Here is a 22,674-nt window from a genome sequence, read left to right as displayed (position 1 = left end):
CATTCATAGACTTTTCACAAGCGTTCGACAAAGTATGGCGTGCTGGCTTATGGCATACACTAATCAAACCTAATATTAATGGACAATTTCTGCAATTGATTCAAAATATTTACAACAATATAAAATCAAGCATTTCAGCAAATGGTAATATATCCGAGCTCTTCATCTCAGAAAAAGGCGTTGTACAAGGCGAAAATTTATCACATTTAATCTTTTCACTCTTTTGAAACGACTTACAAACAAATTTGAAACTCGATGGCTTAATTGGCAAAGAGTTAACAAATCCCCTGGATCTATCCCTGTGGCTTAAACTTCTTGTCCTTCTCTATGCTGACGACGCAGTGATCCTTTCGAACTCAAAGACTGCTTTTCAAAACTGTCTAGACATCTTCAATAACTACTGTGATCACTGGCATCTAAAAGTAAATTTAAACATCATTTAAAATCATTATATTTGGTGCTAGATAATAACAGAACTTTAATTTTAAAGTAGGTAACAATCCTATCGAGATTACCGACCGTTATCACTACCTAGGCACTACTCTATCTAGCAATGGTTCATTCCTTAATGCCAGAAAACATATAGCTAAACAAGAAAATAAAGCAATGCACCTTTTCTACACACGTGCAAACAACGCAGACATGCCCATTGACCTTACCCTAAAACTATTTGACCACACTTTCTTACCTATCCTAGCCTATGGCTCAGAGATATTTGGCTTCGAAAACATAGATATCCTTGAAAAAATTCATAGCAACTCAGAAAATTCACTAATGCTAGAAAATCAACCCCAATGGCCTTCTTATATGGATAACTCGGCAGATATCCAATAGCAATATACATCAAATGTAATTTGATCTCATTCTAGAACAGACTCTTACTAGGCAAAGAACAGAAAATATCTCTCCAAATTTACAAATACATGATGGATCTTGCAAGCTCTAATTTTAAGTGGGCTAACAAAATTAAGGAAATTTTCACCTCAGTAGACTTAAATGACCTATGGGAAAACCAATTTTTATAATACAAAATAAAATAACACACCTAGCTTAATCTAAACTTCTTATCCAATTTAAAACACAATGGCACACTCAACTACAACAATCAAACAAAGGACAAACATATAACAGTTTCAAACAAACCCCATCTTAAAAAATTACCTGATAAAATTCACCAAATCTGAATACACACACCTCTTTACATTCCGAACAACTAACCACTGGTTACCAGTTGAAACTGGTAGATTCGCTGGAACCCCATTTGATGAAAGAACGTGTACACTGTGTAACTCTGGTCAAGTTGGCTCTGAACATCACTATCTTTTAATTTATGCTATCTTTAACCCTGAAAGAGAACAATTATTGGGGCATTAATTGCATGAAGCCAATCTCAACACATTTTTATCGTCCGATTCCATACATTTACTTAAAAACACATGCACATTTATTTGTTTTATCTTTAGTCAATTCAAGACTAGTCTATAACTACATTTTTGATTTCAACAATTCCTCCAGCCATCCAATTTTTACTTGTTGATGTATTAAATAACTGTTTGTTGTTGTTGTTGTTGTTACTATGTCAAACACCAAATGAATTGTAATGTCTGTAGTTATTTCAAATACCCTATTTAGCCTTGTGCAAATACAATTTTGTATGATATACTACCACCAATTATATATTGAATATAATTTAAACATTCTATTCACAATACCGACATTGACTGTGAGTACAATACCTCAGTAGTTTGCATTATTAGAAAATATTTTACTATCACCAGACGACAGGCGCTAACTACAGTGGCAGTCCCTAACAATAAATAGATATGAGTACAAGTCAAGTCAGTGTAGTGTATGTAAATTTATAAATATTATTTAGAACCCTATGTATTTAATTTTAAATTATTGTTGAGCTCTAGCTTATGGTGCCTTTTGTACACACATATTTACATGTATATACGGAGTAATTACCGGTTTAATTCTTTTATAAAATATGTTATCCTAAATGAGTTGACGAACAAGCTTGAAATGATTAAGCTTGAATTGAAAATTATCAATGAAATTATTATACTTTTTATGTACATGCAGGTTTGACATGTCAATTATGTGCATGTAAATTGTTTTCTATATATATGTGTATGTTTGTAAATTATTGTACATTATTGTTTCTGCCCAATACCACTAATGTAACAATGTTTATTTGTCCAAACCTCCAAAACAAACCCCTTTTCTCTTTCTGATACATTTAACTCTATTAACAAAAGCTGTGTTTGTCAGAAACACAATGTCCCCTATTGCGCCGCTTAACCCTTTGAAATAAAATGTCAATATATCATTTAGCAGGTTTAGAAATTATCTCCCTTTTAAAGCTTATTACTTCCCTTGGATTGTATTTTTTTACTTTTGACCTTGAAGGATGACCTTGACCTTTCACCACTCAAAATGTGCAGCTCTATGAGATACACATGCATGCAAAATATCAAGTTGCTATCTTCAATATTACAAAAGTTATGGCCAATGTTAAAGTTTTCGGACAGACTGACGGACGGACAGACAGTTCAAATGCTATATGCCACCCTACCGGGGGCATAAAAAGACACTTCCATGCATGCTCGACCAGCCCATATCGTCAGCAAATTAATTACGGTATTTCTATTATCTGTCTGTTAGTGATAAGCTAAGCTAAACTGTAATTACCTTCTAAACCTGCCGTCCATTGAATATAACATAAATCCATAGATTTACCAAGATACAACATGCTATTTTTAGTTGTTCGCTTTTGAACAATTAATTTTAGTGCCACGCTTTTCAAGCCAGTTTTTCGCAATTACGCTAAACCTGATAACTGCAGCATCTGCCGAATCCGCGCCGAGAAATAGTTTTATAATTTATGCGAGAGGTTTGAGTTCTTCAACTTTATTCATTCACAAATGGAAACATAATGTGAATATCGTGTTAAATGGAATATGTTTTAACGGAGCGTATATAGCAAAGAATCAATAAACAACGTTAGTATTACACGTGTCGCGGAAAAGAATGTTTATGAATGATTAAAATAGTCCACTATCTATCTTAATCACGTGGTATTTTGCTCAGCACAGGTCATTCATAATCTGAGGCTATTAATATATGCGGGAAAATAAAAGTACAGCTTATCAACATATCGAGATTCCAATACACTATCACGCGTCCGTTGCGTAACCTGGTTGATAGTTCTTGCTACTACAACGGGGTTAAAGTTGATATGTCTGGGAAACGTTCTTTTGTTGTCCACAGGTAGCAGCGATATCTCATGTATTCTACATTGGTCAAGCTTGTTTATATTTACAGTTCTCAATTTATAAAACGTTTAACATGAGATGCGAAATTCTGACTTTGAAATAAAGTTTGTTATTTACGTTTCTTAATAATTAAATTAAAAACACATGTTAAACTATTGTGTGTGTATTTTTACTTGTTTGTCACATATTAACCGAATGAACTGTGTGTTATTATAGTCAAAGCACACATAAGGGTTAGCACAAACTAATTATAGTACGGACTTTCAAATCATATATGTCCTCACAGAGTGACCGAGTGCAGCAAACATGAATGGTTAGACAATTAAACGATTTTCTCTTAACGTGACACTATCTATATTACCGAAGATTTTTTTTCTCATCTTGAAAACAAAAATGTGTTTATCGATAGTCAATTATGTTTTCCCTTGACGATTAAGTGACCGAGTACAGGCCCTGAAATTATGCGAGATGGATATTAACGCGAAGTTGTAACAGGGCCACAATTTGTGTCTATGTGTCGTTTGAACATGCACAGACACAGTTATGCAGCCAAATTTCAGGGGATTTATCTCGAATCAGTCTATAAAATGTTCGAATGTATTCATTCGTGCATGCTGGCGTTATGCAGAGGTCATTGAAGGTGAAAAGTTGGGTAAAACAGCTACTGCCGAAAAAGCGCAAGAGAGGTCTTTCTGGATGTTAAGGTAAGAGACAGGTTGACACGGTGTGAACTACTAGGGTAACAAGTAATGCATCAACAACAAAGTAAGGGTAAACAGCACTTTCTTTACGACTACCTAATTCGTGAGTAAAAAGTACTGCACCTCAGATTTTTTTTTCATCAATTATCTTATTGTATATTTTTAATTGTATATGGTGTTAAAAAAAGTTTTGTAAAGGGAATTTCCATCATGAAATTATAGGCTTAGTTTGATTCGAATTCCAATTATATTCATTTATTATGATGGTGATCGCAAATTTTATTTTATATTAACTGGTTCCCATTATACCATTTTCATCATATTTTAATGCTTGCAGAACGTCAAACACGAGACAGGTTGTTGATATTTTGTCTAAGTTATCTCTGTAACATAAATAGGATGGAAAACACACACACACACACACACACACACACACACACACACACACACACACACACACACACACACACACACACACACACACACACACACACACACACACACACACACACACACACACACACACACACACACACACACATCTAGACTTGTGCGTTAAGACACACTCTTAATAAATTTGAATGGGTTGTGTTCATTTCAAACTTGCGATTTAAAAAGCTATAACATAATTTTACAAAATGCGTATTATGCAATGAGATTATGCAATAGCGAACAACTTCAGTGCCTTCAGCGCTTTGATTTGTTTTTCTGTGGGATAAAATATTCAACACATGTTCATGCACCATGTTAGTGTTCGTGGTTCGTATGAATATATATCGTTGCAGGAATTAAAAATGAACCGTTAAACTAAATTTAGATTCACATCGTACATGCATGATTTACATGCTGGCGAATTCGACTGTACAGCCTTTATCGACTTCAGAATTAAATATCTGGCTTATTTCGCATTTTTCGACACATGTTCTTCTTAACTTTCATTTTAATTTATATTTAAATACATGTTTAATATGTGTTTTACACATTTTATATAAATTAATAAATATTTGACAAAATCGTATAATCTCGCTTTAATGAGACATTTCAGGCAATGTTTGGTGATTTACATATTGAATATCACAACACGAAATTAAGAAGGCATGTACATCTATAAAAAATGGAAAATCTGCTGGTCCCGATTACGTATTAAACGAGTTTCTTAAACACGGTTTTACAAATGAACACTTTCTGAGGATATTAAATATACTGTTTAAAATATGTTTAATAAAGGTTATTTTCCAGGGACTTGGAGCGAAGGGCGGTTCAAGGCCCGCGCTGAAAAAGGAAGAGGGTTAGGCGTAGGGACAGCTACCCTACCCCGTTGAAACCTTATTGCTACAGAAACGCCAAACAGAATAACAACAGACATCACGGACTTGGGGGATGGTGGACCTCCAGCTGGAGGACGTTTAACGCCGGACGGTGAAAGCCATTGTCAACTGGAAGCCATCAGGCCGTAGATCATCATGTCCACCAGGACCACAACCACCATCGGTACATGGAATGTCCGAACCATGTACTAGACCGGGAAGACAGCACAAGTGGCCACAGAGATGAGGAAGTTCAACCTCACAACCCTAGGGATCAGTCAATCAAGATGGACTGGCTCTGGGCAGAAGCGCATGACTTCCAGAGAGTTACTATTGTTCTCGGGGGATGAGCAGGAGGATGCAACACACACCCAGGGAGTAGCTAACATGCTTTCGAAGTCGGCACAGAGAGCGCTCATCGGGTGGGAGACACACGGACCACGGATCATGACGGCCTCTTTCCTGACAATAAAGAAGAGGATCAATGTAGACATAATCCAGTGCTACGCCCCAACGAATAACAGTAAAGAGGATGAAAAGGAAAACTTTTACAATAGACTGTCGACCATCATACAAGACATACCCTAGAGAAACATCATCATTCTAATGGGTGACTTCAACGCCAATATCGGCAGTAACAACCGAGGATATGAGGAGAGCATGGGGAAGCAAGGGTTAGGCGAGATGAACGACAACGGGGAGAGATTCGCTGACCTGTGCGCCACAAGTTACCTGGTCATCGAAGGAAGTGTTTCCTTAACAGACGGATACACAAGGCAACTTGGGTGTCATCAGACCTGTCAACGCAGAACCAGATTGACCACTTGTGCATCACAAGGAAGTTTCGTCGCTCTCTTCAGGATGTACGTGTCAAGCGAGGAGCAGACGTGGCTTCCGTACATCATCCCATTGTCGCCCGATTGAAACTAAACCTGAAGAAGAGTTGAACAGGGGCCCAATCTAACGCCAACGTTACAACTCTGCCACACTGAAAGACACCTGGAAACAAGAAGAGTGCAAGGTCACTCTCTCCAACGAGTTCCAGGTCCTAGAGGAGCTGCTTAAAGAAGAGACGATAGAGCAGAAGTGTCAGAACGTGAAAGTAGCAGTGACTTCAACATGCCAAGAAGTACTGGGCTCCAAGTCTTACACCCACAAGGAGTGGACTTCAGCAGAGGCGCTTCAGAAAGTTGCGGAAAGACGAGTAAAGAAGGCAAGTGTAAACAACAGCTGAACACGAGCCGCAAAAGTGAAAGCACAAGAAGAGTTCACCGAAGCAAATAGGAATGTCAAGCAAAGTATTAGAGCAGACAAGCGATACTATCTAAAGACGCTTGCAACAGAGGTGGAAGAGGCAGCCTATCAGAACAGAATTAAAGATCTATACTCTATCACCAAGAGATTAGAAGGAAAGTTTGCCTAGCCAGAGAGGCCAGAGAGGCCAGTAAGGGACAAAAATGGAGGAGTAATAACAAATGACGAATGACAGAAGAAGAGGTGGATTGAGCACTTCCAGGAGCTTCTCAACAGGCCAGCTGCTGGGAACCCACCGGAGATTCTGCCAGCTACAAACGATCTGCCAATCAATTGGTGTACTCCCTCAAATAAAGCGATCAGCAGCGCCATCAAGAAATGGAAGAACGGCAAATGTGCAGGACCTGACAGCATACAGGCAGAAGTCGACATGCGAAGCGACACTCGACATTCATCGCGACAGTCGACAATTCAGTCGACAGTCAAGATTTTCTGCAATATGTTTTTTTCTAAAAGCCGCGCTGATATGCGACACTCAAATCTTAATTGTTGCATGTCGACTTCAAAAGTCGAGTTTCATATCACGCGACGCTTGAATGCCGTGCGTCGACCTCGAAGGTCGACACGCGACAATCAACTTGGCCCTATCCGGATTCCGTAAGGTATATTATTTACCACTGTTTTTTTTATTAACATATGACGCACTCTCATGACAAACTCTTAAAGCAAAATACAAGATGATAACATATTTAGTGAAATACCCAGATATATTAGTTAATCATTGACTTGAACTTGTTAATAAACTTATTGAAACTATTCTGAACTATGGTTGTGAAGTATGGGGGTTAAATAAAAGTGTTCCGATTAAAAGAATACATGCATACGATACTGTAAACAAGTGTTAGGTGTGAGGTTGCAAACACAAAAAATGTCGTTTATGGGGAACTGGGACGTCTCCGTTAATAAATCGACTTCTATCCATTTTTTAAAGTTTTTAAATTGATAGCTGACTTATGTTATCAATAATTTCTCTCCATGTACACACATTTATCTATCTACTTAATATAAGAATACAAAATACGATAAAGTGTATACAAATTTGTTGTGTTAAGATTTTGATCTAAGTTCTGTTAACAATTCTGTACGTCATTGACCATTTGGGAATATATTTGTTTTGTAATATGTGTGTACGCATGGGCTTAAAGCCTAATGTATGTTGAAATAAATTCTAAACTCTATTTTTAATGAGTAAAACCGCATGTCTGTGTATAAAATGAAATTCAACCTTTTTTCAAGCTACGGCTCAAGAGATAAAAATAAACCAAAGTTTGTTCAAGCTACATAACAAGAGCACGAAATCAAACCTTTGTTCAAGCTAAATAACACGAGCAAGAAATCCATCCTTTGTTCAAGCGTTCAATCACAGTCGGGTCTTCGCCTATGTATGATCTTCAACAAGCACTGTTAGGCATCTTGGTTGTCTTTTTATTTATTTTATTTTTCACAACAACTTTTATGTTCTTTTATAAAGACAACGAAAAATGCAAATAAAGCTGTGGCATAATTTAATGATTTTGTCATTTTACAAAAAGTGAATTAGCTTTAATGCACAATTCAAAGCACAAATTTGCGATTTTTTTCATAAAAACCAATTAATCATTATAGTTACAATTCCATGAAACCGACACGTGCGTTATGCGTCAACTTTTCTACTTGATAGCATGCTAACATATGAAATATAAACACTTTTTTACAATTGTTTGACAAAAATTGTAGTATGTTCGCGTACCGGATTGATATATGAATTGATCATAATGATTGCATAAATATTTAATGAATTAAGCATGTACTCGCACCAATGCAAGTTATAAACGAAAACAGAAAAAAGCAGATTGTCAATACTTCCCTAAATAAACCAATTGATTGGACTCAATACAAGATTACAATAAAGCTACGAAACATTGACACCAAAGGGTTTGAATGATGCAATTATAACAGGAAAAAGTGAATGAAGTGACGTGCCGATTTTATTTAAATGGAACAAAATTCAATAATATATATTGTTTTAAAAGGAAAAATAGTAACATTTAAATTACATTAATTACACCACCCATGTGCCTAAGCGTTTATATGGAAGCATGTTAAACTTGATATGATATGAAAATCGAACATATACGTACTATTGTTAGACAGAGAAGTGCACATTGTCATAATTATGTTTAAATGCGGTATTAAATACTTAATATGTTAAAGAACATTTTTATAAATATAGAAAACTATTTGCTCATCATTTAACGCGATATTTCTCAAAAGACAATTTTGTTATAAGATATAATACGTGGCGCGACAACTGTCTAGTTAAACTTACTTGTAAACAATTATCTCATAAAATTCCACAACGTTTATGTAACCATTTATTTTTAATGATTGTGTTAAAAAGGACGTGGAAGCTTACTGGGATCAACTGGGATAAAACAATTACTTAAAGTGGCAATCAGCGGTCATATGGAAATAACCAAATATTTCTACTTGTAGCGGTTAAAGTTATAGACGACAAAAATGAAATATGTAACACAAAAACATAAATATTGTTTTTGGAATTAAACTTCAGTATGCAGAAGTGCTTATCAGTAATCCATGCAACCATAATAAGTTAATTAATTATATATTTTATACTAAAATTTATTTCAAAATGAAATCTACGTAAACAACTATTTCTAATCGCTAAACACGTAAGTTGTGAGGGGCATGATCATAAATGTATAGTATTATTCAGTCATTCCTATCAGTGTTTGTTCTGATGTAAATTAAGACTTTAATAGTTTGAGAAAACAATACCAGGAGGAATTAATACTGTCAACCGTGAATGAAATGTATGAATATGAAACAAATCAATGGAAGGAATATTCATTAAGACTAGAATTGATACTAATTCAGTCCCTTAAAACAAAATGCTGAACATTTCTACGAAATGATAAGGCTGAAAATTACTTTTTTGTTTAATCTTTATCAAATTACAAATCATTTAGAGTTGTTTGCGGGGTTACTGTCTTCATGAAAACAAATCGGTTTCGTATACATGGAAGGAGAAAAACATCATGATATATGTACATATAGACTGTGACAAAAGAACGGCATCAATCTTAGCAATTGTATGAAAGCATTCATGTTATTTACAACCATTGACACCCATGCTTATTTCCATTTGCAACATTACATATATACCATTGTAGAGTGAAGCTTAAGTTAAGCACATTTTAGAAAACTATGGCACATTTACGACAGTGATTCCGTCATTTGAAAGTTTTTTCCATATGCAAAGTGCACATGCGCTAGAAGTTTTCAAAGTGGTGAATATAGCTTGGGAAGTCCGTGTATTTGTTCATCGCCGCGCATGCGTGTTCCACATTCAGGGTCATAGGGGGAGGTCCGCAGCTAAATACGCCCACTTGCTGAACCTGCAATATTGCATTAAGATCGTTTAAAGACATACAATCCTCTGCCATTCACTTCAAATTGTATGCATCAAATAGTGTCCATGACTGACTGATTTATAGAAAATATTCATGACGTTCATTGACAGATCAAAGCTGAGGCCTTTCTAAGCAATTGTACATGTATACAGCCTGACATTGACAAACTCCACGCGTCATGTTAGTTTTTGTTACGGAATGATTTTGTTATAATGGACGAATGGGCGAAAAAGGTTTCCTTGTTTGTTCTTAGTAGGCGGGGGAAATACATGCGCAGATGAACGAATGAAATGCTGCATTGCTAAGGTTAAGAGAAGAGCAACTCAGGTACAAGGGTGTATTATAATGTAAACAGCATTATTAATGCCAATAAGTTTCACTGAATTCCCAAACGTTGTATTGCAAATAGTTAAGCCTATTAATAAGGCATTATAATTAAATGGCGAACACATTAATTTACCCAGAGTCGTGTATACCATGTGGCGTTCATAGTGTGTCGCTATAATTAACAGGGTGCAGGATCACGTGACTTTGTTGGGTTCCCAATTGAACGTTAATGGAAGTAAACACACCGATAAGTGCTGCTTTTTTTAAGAATTTAAACAAGTGCATAAGACAGATTGTTATGCTGCTTATAATGTGAAATGCTTTTTTCCTCATATTGCCTAGGTAACGTGATATAATTGCAGAATAGACATTTAATATGATGAAAGGACACATATTTCGTAATAAATGCCGCGGTATGCTCCTATTGTAACAAGGGCTGTTTGTAAAACATGCATGCCCCCCATATGGGCTCTCCGTTGTAGTGACAGCCATTGTGTGAATATATTTTTGTCACTGTGACCTTGACCTTTGACCTAGTGACCTGGTTATCAATCGGGGTCATCTGCGAGTCATGATCAATGTACCTATGAAGTTTCATGATCCTAGCCATAAGTGTTCTTCAGTTATCATCCGGAAACTATTTTACTATTTCGGGTCACCGTGACCTAGACCTTTAACCTAGTGACCCGAAAATCAATAGGGGTCATCTGCGAGTCATGATCAATCTACCTATTAAGTTTCATGATCATAGGCATAAGCGTTCTTCAGTTATCATCCGGAAACCATTTTACTATTTCGGGTCACCGTGACCTTGACCTTTGACCTAGTGACATGAAAATCAATAGGGGTCATCTGCGAGTCATGATCAATGTACCTATGAAGTTTCATGATCCTAGGCATAAGCGTTCTTGAGTTATCATCCGGAAACCATTTTACTATTTCGGGTCACCATGACCTTGACCTTTGACCTAGTGACCTCAAAATCAATAGGGGTCATCTGCAAGGCATGATCAATGTACCTATGAAGTTTCATGATCGTAGCCATAAGAGTTCTTGAGTTATCATCCGGAAACCATTTTACTTTTTCGGGTCACCGTGACCTTGACCTTTGATATAGTGACCTGAAAATCAATAGGGGTCAACTGCGAGTCATGATCAATCTACCTATCAAGTTTCATGATCCTAGGAATAAGCGTTCTTGAGTTATCATCCGGAAAAATATTTTACTATTTCGGGTCACCGTGACCTTGACCTCTGATCTAGTGACCTGAAAATCAATAGGGGTCATCTGCGAGTCATGATCAAAGTACCTATGAAGTTTCATGATCCTATGCATAAGCGTTCTTGAGTTATCATCCGGAAACCATTTTGCTATTTCGGGTCAACGTGACCTTGACCTTTGACCTAGTGACCTGAAAATCAATAGGGGTCATATGCCAGTCATTATCAATTTACCTATGAAGTTTCATGATCCTAGGCATAAGCGTTCTTGAGTAATCATCCGGAAACTATTTTACTATTTCGGGTCACCTTGACTTTGACCTTTGACCTAGTGACCTGAAAATCAATAAGGGTCATCTGCAAGTCATGATCAATTTACCTATGAAGTTTCATGATCCTAGGCATAAGCGTTCTTGAGTTATCATCCGGAAACCATTTTACTATTTCGGCTCACCGTGACCTTGACCTTTGACCTAGTAACCTCAAAATCAATAGGGGTCATCTGCGAGTCATGATCAATGTACCTATGAAGTTTCATGATCCTAGGCGTAAGCGTTTTTGAGTTATCATCCGGAAACCACCTGGTGGACGGACCGTCATACCGACAGACCGACCGACCGACATGTGCAAAGCAATATACCCCCTCTTAACCAGGGACATTTCTGTGACTTTGGATGCCTTTTGAGTGGGGGTGACCCAGGCAACTTTGCGCATAACATACTATAGCTTGCTGGGTAGCCTAGATACTCATATACTGGTCCGGGTCACAGGTTTCCATCGGAAATATAAGTAAGTGCACGTGTCAGGTCTCGTAGGTCAGCCTGAGTCAAGCTACTTAGTGTCGTTTGTACTACACTGGCTGATTGTCTTCCTTGCAAAACGCAAACAGGGGATACTGCAGACTCGTTGCTATAGGTGTAAGACACCCGAGGTGACCCAAGTCACCTAAGACACCCGAGTCGACCCAAGTCGACCCAATTTAACACAAGTCAATCCAAGACACCCAAGTCGAACCAAGTTAACCCAAGTCGACCCAAGTTAACCCAAGTCAACCCAAGACAACCCAAGACACCCTAGTCTACCAAAGTCAACCCAAGTCGACCCAAGTCAACCCAAGTCAAGCAAATGGCTAAGGAAAGCACCAGGGAAATCCGTTTGTTGAAAAATACCACTAGTGTTTGTTGCCATTGTATATATCCCGAAGAAACGATTAACACGTTACAATAGGTTGCATCGGGGTTCACGAATATTATAATATTAATATTAAGGGATAGAACACAGATGTCCCTAAGTTCCTATGTAACCATAGAGAAGTCGTAATTTAACGATAAAATATACTTAACCAAACAGAATGCACTCTGATGAACCGAGCGCCTAACTTTACCTTGGGGTGCTCGTGGTGGATGGACTTAAAGAACTCCTCGAACTCCGGTCTACCGAAATGCGTTGTGGCCTTTAGACCGGTGAAGAGGCTTTTGCCACAAACCTTTTGGAAATGTCGCTCGCAGATGTACTGAAAACAGCCAGGAGTTTGATCAGTGCAAAATGCGCAGTTTTTATAGGAATTATCTTAATACAGATTTTTTTTAAACAATTGTTTATAAACTTTCGATCGCAGATATACTGGAATCAAAAAAAGAGTTTTCACGGTTTCAGTTTAAAATACAAGATGTCCTCTTCTACTTTTAACACATTACGTTTTACACAAAATGCATATTGCCGTGCATGATTCTGGTTCCGGAAAAATATAAGGACGCTTTTAGTAGGATCGACACATACATTTACAAACCAGTTAAGCAAATGAACAACGAAGTTCACCTCTTTTGAATTATACTCAAAATATAGACTGTATAGTGCGCATACTTCAATTAAGCGAGTTTCTAAGATGGTTTAATCCACTAACACGTCTACTCCTCTTTCAGTATGACATTTCACTCACCAGCATGGTGGTACGGAGGTCGAACTTCTGTTGGAACTGGGTAATGAAGATGTGAACGTTCACGAGATTGTTCGGGTCGTTGTTTTCAACCTGATAATTGGAATACAAAAACGGAAACCTTAAATTTAAATCTTTAATTTGAGCGATCCTTTAACTATATTTTATTTAATTATATTTCTACTTTTTGGAAATTATGCTTCTAGTCAAAACAAATCTTGACATGAATGTTCTTTGATTCAGGCCAAACAAATGTAACTAAACCATACGCAATTGCATTCATTTTTAAACACATAGGTTCAATGTCAAACATAATAAAATAACTCTAAAATATAGAGATAGATAGGCTTTTTAAGTTATAAGAATAAACTCCATAATTGGATAGTCCTTTACCCAACAAACAATGCGTACTTAATTTTAAGTGCAGTGGGGCTTTTCAACTGTTATAATGGGTTAGTTTCCCCTTATTGTGGCATAAAGAGTAAAGAATGGTATTATGTGTAAAGCGGTTCATAATACGAGGACGAACGTACCTGGGGTAACAGGCTTTTAATTAAAGAGAAAACGTAATGATTTGTTCTGATTCTAAGTGGTTGATGTCTTCTACCGGCCTCTACAATAAAAGAAGAAAAAAAAACGTCATTAGCTTATGTAAGTATATAAAAGCGCTCTGTTTAACTTACCTCACGAATGATGTCGGTGAGCCACTCGAACTGCTTCTGCGTGCGCGTCACCCACATGAAGTAGACTTTCTCGCACGGGAAGCGCACGGCGGAAGTGCGCGACTTGAACACGATGTCCTTGAGAATGGAGGCAAAGGGCGTCACGCCTATGCCCCCGCCCACAAGCACGGACACTTTGTAGCGGTACCAGTCCTGGTGTCCCTCGCCGAACGGGCCGTCCAGGTACAGCTGGAATCAATCAATCAATCAAAGAAACAATTGTCCCATCATTCAGTCTAGCAATCAATCAAATAACTTAATAATTAATTAACTAATATATCGACAGCAAGTGGTTTTACTAGCACCAGAAACATGCTTCACCTTTGGGAAAGGCTTGCCATCCCTGTTGTTGGTGTCGTACGTTTTGCGCATGTTCATTGTCCACGGGCCCACAGCCCGGATGTGGAGGCTAAGGTGCTCCTCGTGGGGAGCGGAAGTTAGTGTGAAAGGATGGTACTCGCTCGTGCCCAGCTCCAGACAAGCAATACGGACCCACTGGCCGGACTTGTAGTCAAAGTTGGACGGACGCTTAAAGGTCAGACCCAGCACATCTGATGAGATAATGAAGATCAATTCATGCACTTCCAGTGATACCAAGTAGCATCAACCCTTGATATCCTTTAAAAGATCAATTCACTACATATACTTATGCCACTCATTACTGTAAGAGTGAACTTGATTTAAATAAAACATGACAATACACACGCTGATAGTTTAGACAGATTGGTGTCGGGAAGGAAACTAAAGAGAAGCAAGGGATTTGTGTGTATTAATTTATTTAGATATCTTTTATCTGTAATGATACGTAACAAAAACAAGAATGTAACTACTTTGTAAAAGTAAATGATCATTATGATTGTGTTTTATGGTTTACGACGGATCTGTTTGCTGGCATAGACGAGCATTCATGGAAAGTAGCATCAATAGCAGGAAACTGACTGCTAAACGGGTGGTGCGAATTGATTGAGTCTCGCTCTGTGAAAAGGTTGTTTAATAATAGGATTTTTGCTAATAAGAGACTATCTTTACATAAAAGATAGAATAAAGCGGAAAGTGTCTTCCCTGATTAGCCTGTGCAGACTTCGGATTAACTGAGTCACGCTCTGTGAAAAGGTAGTTTAATGCATGTGCGTAAAGTGTCGGCCTAGATTAGCCTGTGAAGTCCTCACAGGTTAATCAGGGACGACATTTTCCGTCTTAACTGGATTTTGTTATAAGAAGAGATTTTTTTAAATGAAAGATATCATAAAACGGAAAGTTTGGTCTCTGATAAGTTTGTGCGGGCTGCACAGGCTCATCTGAGACGACACATTATGTACATGCTTTAAAAAAACCTGTTCACAGAGCGAGGCTATAATAATTTACTGACTCGATGCCTGCAGACTTAAGTATTCCTCGATACATATTTTTGAAAACAATGTTGCGTGGTTTTATTTGTATCGAGTGAAGTTCGCCACTCCCGTTTGGACGTCTCCCTCAGATAGGTTTTAAGTTTACTTATAGGGGTGATTGAAAGAAACCAAAGATGTAGCAAGAAACGTATAGATCTAAAGAAACAGAATCCGTACAACTCCAGTAGCGACCTGTGTCTTTAAGTTCCGGATGTGAAGCACCTAGTTCAGTGCATCTGGGTTAAACAGGGTGCAGAATCAACGGGGTTTTCAGGGGTTCACACAAAGGGCTGGACAGAATGTAATTACGCCGTTAAGAACTTATGTTTTGCAAATATCTCAAGCTATTGAAATACGTTTGCAAAAATCTATAGTTCATAAAAGACAAGTTTTCTTGCAGTTTGTGTCGATATCTAAAGTTATACGAATAAATCCTTGAATACCTCTGAAATCGGTGACAAAATTTCACGTTGCGTGTCACATAACCGTGTGTAGTGAATGCAGTAAAAATGGATTTTTTGAACAAGATCACATGCTTGTTATAAAGTAAATCTGATGTCATTCACATTTCCATAAGCAGCATGAAAATTTGTGTTTTATGCACTAGTTATAGTTCTTAAGGAAACTTGTTTTAAAACGTTATTTGAAATATAGCACCACTTACCGTCGTTTTAATACGTAAAAGGTAAAAGGTGGAATCCCAAAAAGTCACGTTATCTTGCACCATGTTAATGTTTTATGCGAAAGATAAAAATACCGTAATTACTCTAAATTTTCGGACATTTAATAATAATTATATTTTTCTCCGAGTCCGCAAATTAAGATACTCAACAATATTCCCAAAGTACAGTTTTCGCAAATTTTCAGCCATTGTCTATAACACGTATACTAGTTACACAAATAACGCCCACGTTCCGGTCCAATGACTTCTGCCAGGTTTGATCACTGTCCTCGTGTTGTAAAACACATGTGTGATATATCACCGGATTACCAAAAATAGGACATGTTCAATTCAATCGATTATATGGGGAAATCTGCGTGTCAGAAAAAATGGAGTCACAAAAATAATCATTTTGACCTAAAAAGATTTTAACCGAAAACTATGAGTGTCCGATAAATAAGAGTCTCCAAAAACTATAGTAATTATGGTAAATATGTTATGGTTTAATGAGAGATCAACCTGACGACCTATAAGTTCCGATGCCAGAGCAGTACCAATATACCAAGTGTTCAGTATAAGAATCCCGTTGGTATGGACACATAGTTCAAAGAACTTACCAGATGGCAGCAGCTCTGCCTTCTGTACCGCAATCTCAACTTTCTTCCGGCTGATACTGATCAGCTTGTCTACGACATAAACAAACAGTGGGCCGTACAGGAAGTTCTGCGTGAGCGGTGCCTGCACTAGACGGCCCCATCCGTGCATGAGCATGAAGCCGTAAAGGCCGATGTAGAGCAAATGCGTCGTCCAGAAGGCGCTGAAGAGGTTCCGGCGCGCGTACGGCGTCGCAAACACGTACATTACGATTGACTATGAGCGTCAGCGCTATTCCAGTCAGTCCTGATAAATAGTGTAACCAATGTATTGCCCGTAGAAATTAACAGTAGGTTCCTCCTTATACACCAGTTTGAATAACAGTTATTTAATTTAAAAGCTTTTGTGAAAGGGAAGCAATTGACAATAAGTAGTTCTGTGTTGTTCTGATACTGAAGAATCAATTGATAATAACTAATTAGTAAACGTGTGTTTGAAAACAAGTTTATGTTTATGTCGTTTATTCGTCGTGAAATTCTAATCTCTTGTCTCTAGCCTTGTTTCTGTCGTTTGCATTTGGAGCTAATAAATACACACATGTTTGCACATACCTGTAATGGTCGTCCATGCCCAGTAATGGAAGGAAGCTAATTTGTCCGTGCTGAAAGCGATAACAAATACATTAAGTTACCATTTATATAGCATGCACGATGACCGTGTGATAAATTTAGCAGCGACCAAAGACACATAATAATACATGTAATAATCTTTTTTATTTGAAAATTAATATAGATTACATTTCCTCTTTTGTTAAATGTTGTTTCGGCCTTCATATAAAATTAATCTAAGCCCATGCATCAAACTGATCTTTGATAGTCTATATACGACATGCATGGATCAATACAACCAAAGAAAACATCAATATTTTGATCTGAGGGCATTAAGAATAATATTTAATTAGTGCAGCCATTCTGGCGTCCAATCAGAGCCGTGTTTTCATTGTACAGTCTTTCATTAGGCCAAACAGACTCTGGCTTTAATTGTTAACCTTTCAGTCGGCCAATCAGAGCCGTGCTTTCATGGCGCCTCCTTTCAGTCGACCATTCAAAATCTTGCTTTCATGGTACAGCCTTTTAGTCGACCAATCAGAGTCTTGCTTTCATGACAACCTTTTAATCGGCCAATCAGAGCCTTGCTTTCATGGTACAACTTTTAAGTCGCCCATTCAGAGTCTGGCTTTCATTGCACAACCTTACAGTCGACCAATCAAAGTCTGGCTGTCATAGTACAACCTTAAGTTGGCCAATCAGAGTCTGGCATTCATGGTACAACTTTCCAGTCGTCCAATCAGAAAATTGCTTCCTTTTTTAATGTTAAAAATAAATAGCGATGTGTGGGATATGCTTCCAAAAAGGAATATTTCTGTTAGAAAAAAGACCACCCCAATCAATTTTAACATTTATTCATCCTTGCAGAATATATTCCAATGTTTTTTTTCAGGCACATTTCTTGTGCTTGCAAGTTAGAATAAGAAAACGTGATCAAATTGGCCGCCAATAGGTTTTCCGGAAATCTTGTCAAATTTGTGTTTGTGTCTACTCACGCCCGGAAGTACTCCCTGAAGACACAGTTGAGGTCTCCAGAGGCCCACGTGGAGATGTGATACAGGTTTATACCGTGACCAAATACGTGCATCACTGCAAACACATGATTTCATCGGTTTATTGATAATTGTTCGAATTTATTCATTACATGTAAGTTATGTGTTCATAGTATTGCGTCGTCAAGCCGAAACTGTAAACAGGCCTCTTGTAAGGCGACGAAACAACAATAAATTGTAGTACCTCTAAAGATGAGCGCCATATAAGCGATGAGTTTGTGGAAGGCGTGGAAGCTATCAAAGGGGATGAACCTGTGCAGGAACGTCTCTCTCAGGAAGGTGATTGTATTGCGGCTCATAGTCAGCAGCAGGCACGAGAACGTCCACATCATGCCACTGGCGGCGCCTCTCGTCACTGAGACGCCATATCCGGCCAAGCGGCGGAGCCCAAAGTGCTCACGTTCAAGGGAATAGTCTGTGTGAATATAATAGGAGAAAAACTTAAATCGCTGCTGTCTTGTTTCGCGCAAATGAATAGTCTACATACAATAAATGGGGGGGGGGATCTTCAGTTTGTGCTATCTAGATGTTTAAAAATAAAATATAGTCTGAACGAATAGAATGGAAAAAAAAATATTCACAACTAGTATTTATCTAGATGCGTTCAAATGAATAGCCTGCATGAATATAATGGAAGAAAATTTCACAATTGGTATTTAGGTGTGCTAAAAATGAATATTCTGCATGAATAGAATGGAAGAACATTTCACAAGCGGTATCTAGATGCATTCAAATGAATAGCCTGTATGAATAGAATGGAAGAAAATTTCACAAGCAGTTTCTATGTGCGCTCACACGAATAGTCTGCGTGAACAGAATGGAAGAAAACCATCTTAAGTTTTAATTTAGATGCGCTCATATCATTATCCGCATAAATAGAGTGTGATAAAATCTTCACTTTATCTATAGAATAGGGAAAAAATCTTCATTACTTGTTATCTAGATGAGCTTAAAAGTACAGCCTGCATGAACATAATGGAAATACAAATCTTCAGAATCTTCTAAAAGCGCTCAAATGAATAGTGTGTAGTAATACAATGGGCGAAAATCTTCACTAGTCGTTACCTACATGCGTTCAAATGAAGGGTTTGCAGGAAAATAATTGGAGAAGATCGTCACCATCAAATATGTGATTATCGAATTGTTAAGAATATCCATATTAATATGAACACACATACTAAAAAAGTGGTAACTTTATTTACTGCTCGTTATTAAGGGTTACATATATGCACATACATGGATTATTACTTATTTTAATTTACTTCCATGTGGAGAGAAAACATCTCGTATACACAGTGCGTTTATAAAAAAACTCTATTAAAACAGAGCAATAAATTGATGGCAGTTTGTATGATTCTTTTTCCAAATTAAAGATCTATGTTTTCGTGATTTTTCTACAGCTACTTAATAGTATAATATATACAGTGTGAAACAAATGAAATTAAAACACAGAGTCATCCATCGTATTTTGACTGAATTTGCAATGAGGTAACAAGCACTTTTAATTTAAAACTAGTTAATTGCTGTTTGGGTCTGTCATTATGAACTTGAACACCAATACAGAAGATTGATGTAATTCTGAAATGTCATCCATAACGACATATAACATATACAAATGTACGTATATAATTTTCGATTTACAGAAGGCGCGTTCCGCGAAGATGCCAATGGTGATCAGAATGTATAGTGACACCCAGAAGATCTGGCGGCGGTAGTTCTCCACGTATTTCGTGAAGCTGTTCCAGTGTTTCCAGAAGCCCGTGGGTGGGGGACGGCTTTTCTTCACTACTTCGCCCCGCAGGTGTGACTTCGGGCGCTGCTGCCTGGGAGCGCCTCCATCAGTCGCCGCTGATTCGCTAAGATAAAAGGCGAACAATAATTAGGATGACTTGGCAAGTGGTGAAGTCTTTCGAAGATAAACTTACATATTCTGATGTATGTTGATGTATTCTGATCATAATCACCATTATCATCACCATCATCATTATAAATCTAATAATAGTTATTACCCGGTATATTATTTTTATTATCGTTAATTCCATCAGTATTAGTATTATTACTTAATGAAAATATATATGCCTATGTAAAGCGTCCACACACGGATTATTTTAAAAGCAGTTTTAATTTCTAAAACAAATGATACTACAAAAAAACGTAAAAAAAAATACTACAGTAACTACTACTGTGAGACGACATCGAACTTTTAAGCGCCGTCAGAGCGCAACCTACCCAAAGGAATCGATAAACGTTTTTCTGCGGCGACTGAAGGACTGCTCCACTGCCCGACCCTTGCCTTGCCCTGAATTCAAACATGATTTGACAACAGTATCAAGATACCTGTTTAGCACTGGGCGAGAATTGCTGCAGATGTGAATAGCTGCAGTGATTTTACTGCAGTTAGCGTGCAAGTACAAGATTAGTGTAAGAACAACAGGCGTTAAAAAAAATAAAAATGTCGTTAGAAAGTTCTATTTTAAGCATTGCGGGAATTAATTCAAAATCGCGGATTTTAATATAATAAAGATAATCCTATTAAATAATTGTATGAATTGCCGATAATATTTCATTAACTGTTAACTCTCTTATATGTTTAAAACCCATTTCATGTTGTTTTATTAAAATTTTAGTATGTTCTTTTTCACTTCTGTTATGCGACCAAGTAAACCACCTGTAACTTCCTTTAAGATAGCGTTTACTTACACTGTTGCTTTGCACCTGAAATTAGAAAAAGACGCTTATTATATAAAATTGAAGTAGTAGTAGTAGTACTACTACTACTAGTAGTAATAGTAGTAGTAGGAGTAGTAGTAGTAGTAGAAGTAGTAGTAGCTGTTGTTGTTGTTGTTGTTGTTGTTAATTGCTCAAAATGTTAAAAGCCTGTTTCATGTATGTATTAATTGGTAACAAATTGGTTTGCTCAAACAATAAAAATGTTTGAAAAACCCATTCCTTTTAAAATAAATTGTAGAGCTATTTGTGTTTGAAGTTAACTAATACCTTTACTGGCAGTTTCAGTTTTAGCAACCAAGCTCTACTCTTTAAGATTTATCTCAAGCACTAGAGCATTAACCCCAAGTTGGGAGTGTCAAACTTACCAGCGAGTTGTAACGTGGCTTGTTCTAATGTATTTTCATATTCCCCGGATGCAAATATCTTCTTAAATTCCCCAATAGTTATGTCCTTTGACGGCTGAAGCCCTGCCTTCTGGTACAGCGAGTCTACAAGCACCTTGAAGTCGTCGTCGTCTAGTCCGGTGTCCGAGAGGTCAAGCATTGACCTTGAAAGAACAATCGCCGAAAGTTAATAAATAACTTATAAATTGTCAGTAAATCACAGCGTTGACCTCTGGGCACATAACAAAGCACATGACTGCATAACCAATCGATTTACCCATGCACAAACTACTTATAGGTATGTATTTTCAGTTTAAATAATTAGGTTTATACAGAACGGCAAAGCAAACTACACGTTTTTTATTATAATCTGAACATGTCTGACATTTAACGTGAAGTACTTACTTAATCATCTTTGAAAACTGATCACGACTTAGGCAGCCACGCCTCTTTAGGTCAAACATGTTGAAGAACATCTCCGCCTTGTCACCGGCATTACCTAGCAACAAACGCGCATGCAATGAAAACTATGTTGTATTGAATAAAACATTTCCAACAAAGAAAGTAACGTATACATAATAACTTAAAAAAAGAACATATGTTAGATAAGCAAAGTCCATATATTGTATTCTAAAAAGTGTGTGTTTTATTGCGTAACTGTTAAATGAAATCGCGTGGTTGTACTAAAAGCGCTTCAAACAAACGTTTTAAAAAAACACATTTTGATTGAGCACAGACGCATATATACATGAAGCCCTTCAGTGTGTCCTTTTACGAGTTTTGCATTTTCCTTTCGCGTGGATTTACCTTTAACGAAATGAACTTATCACTAGAATTATACTAACCTTTGGCTACAATGTTGAACATCTGCATGAATTCGTGGAAGCTGACGAGGCCGTTCTTGTCCTTGTCCACCATGAGGAACATGTTGCGAACAAACATTGAGGTGGGCGTGAGCCCGAGGGCCTCGGCAAACTCCGTGCGGGTCAACTGGATCTTGAAGATTGAGTTTGCGGTCGTCCCATCCATATTGCTG

At 37.4% G+C, this 22,674-nt stretch overlaps 1 protein-coding gene across 1 annotated transcript in view; it reads right to left on the bottom strand.

Moving 5' to 3' along the window:
• Positions 1-8,088: 8,088 nt before the first annotated feature.
• LOC127879740 (dual oxidase 2-like) overlaps positions 8,089-22,674 on the bottom strand; it is a 61,210-nt gene continuing 46,624 nt past the window's right edge. Inside the window, 16 exon segments of the mRNA XM_052426762.1 lie at positions 8,089-9,998; positions 12,946-13,074; positions 13,501-13,590; positions 14,181-14,408; positions 14,541-14,770; positions 16,889-17,135; positions 17,137-17,171; positions 17,477-17,526; positions 18,469-18,562; positions 18,710-18,940; positions 20,167-20,381; positions 20,755-20,824; positions 21,226-21,240; positions 21,621-21,802; positions 22,044-22,137; positions 22,484-22,674. The exon segment at positions 22,484-22,674 is cut by the window's right edge and continues 32 nt beyond it. Of these exon segments, the coding sequence (XP_052282722.1) occupies positions 9,873-9,998; positions 12,946-13,074; positions 13,501-13,590; positions 14,181-14,408; positions 14,541-14,770; positions 16,889-17,135; positions 17,137-17,171; positions 17,477-17,526; positions 18,469-18,562; positions 18,710-18,940; positions 20,167-20,381; positions 20,755-20,824; positions 21,226-21,240; positions 21,621-21,802; positions 22,044-22,137; positions 22,484-22,674 (2,227 nt within the window). The 3' untranslated portion in view covers positions 8,089-9,872.

This window comes from Dreissena polymorpha, chromosome 4 (assembly GCF_020536995.1).
Source record: "Dreissena polymorpha isolate Duluth1 chromosome 4, UMN_Dpol_1.0, whole genome shotgun sequence".
Classification (NCBI taxonomy): domain Eukaryota; kingdom Metazoa; phylum Mollusca; class Bivalvia; order Myida; family Dreissenidae; genus Dreissena; species Dreissena polymorpha.
Note: the sequence above shows the minus strand (reverse complement) of the source record. Positions and strands in the feature narration are given on the sequence as shown.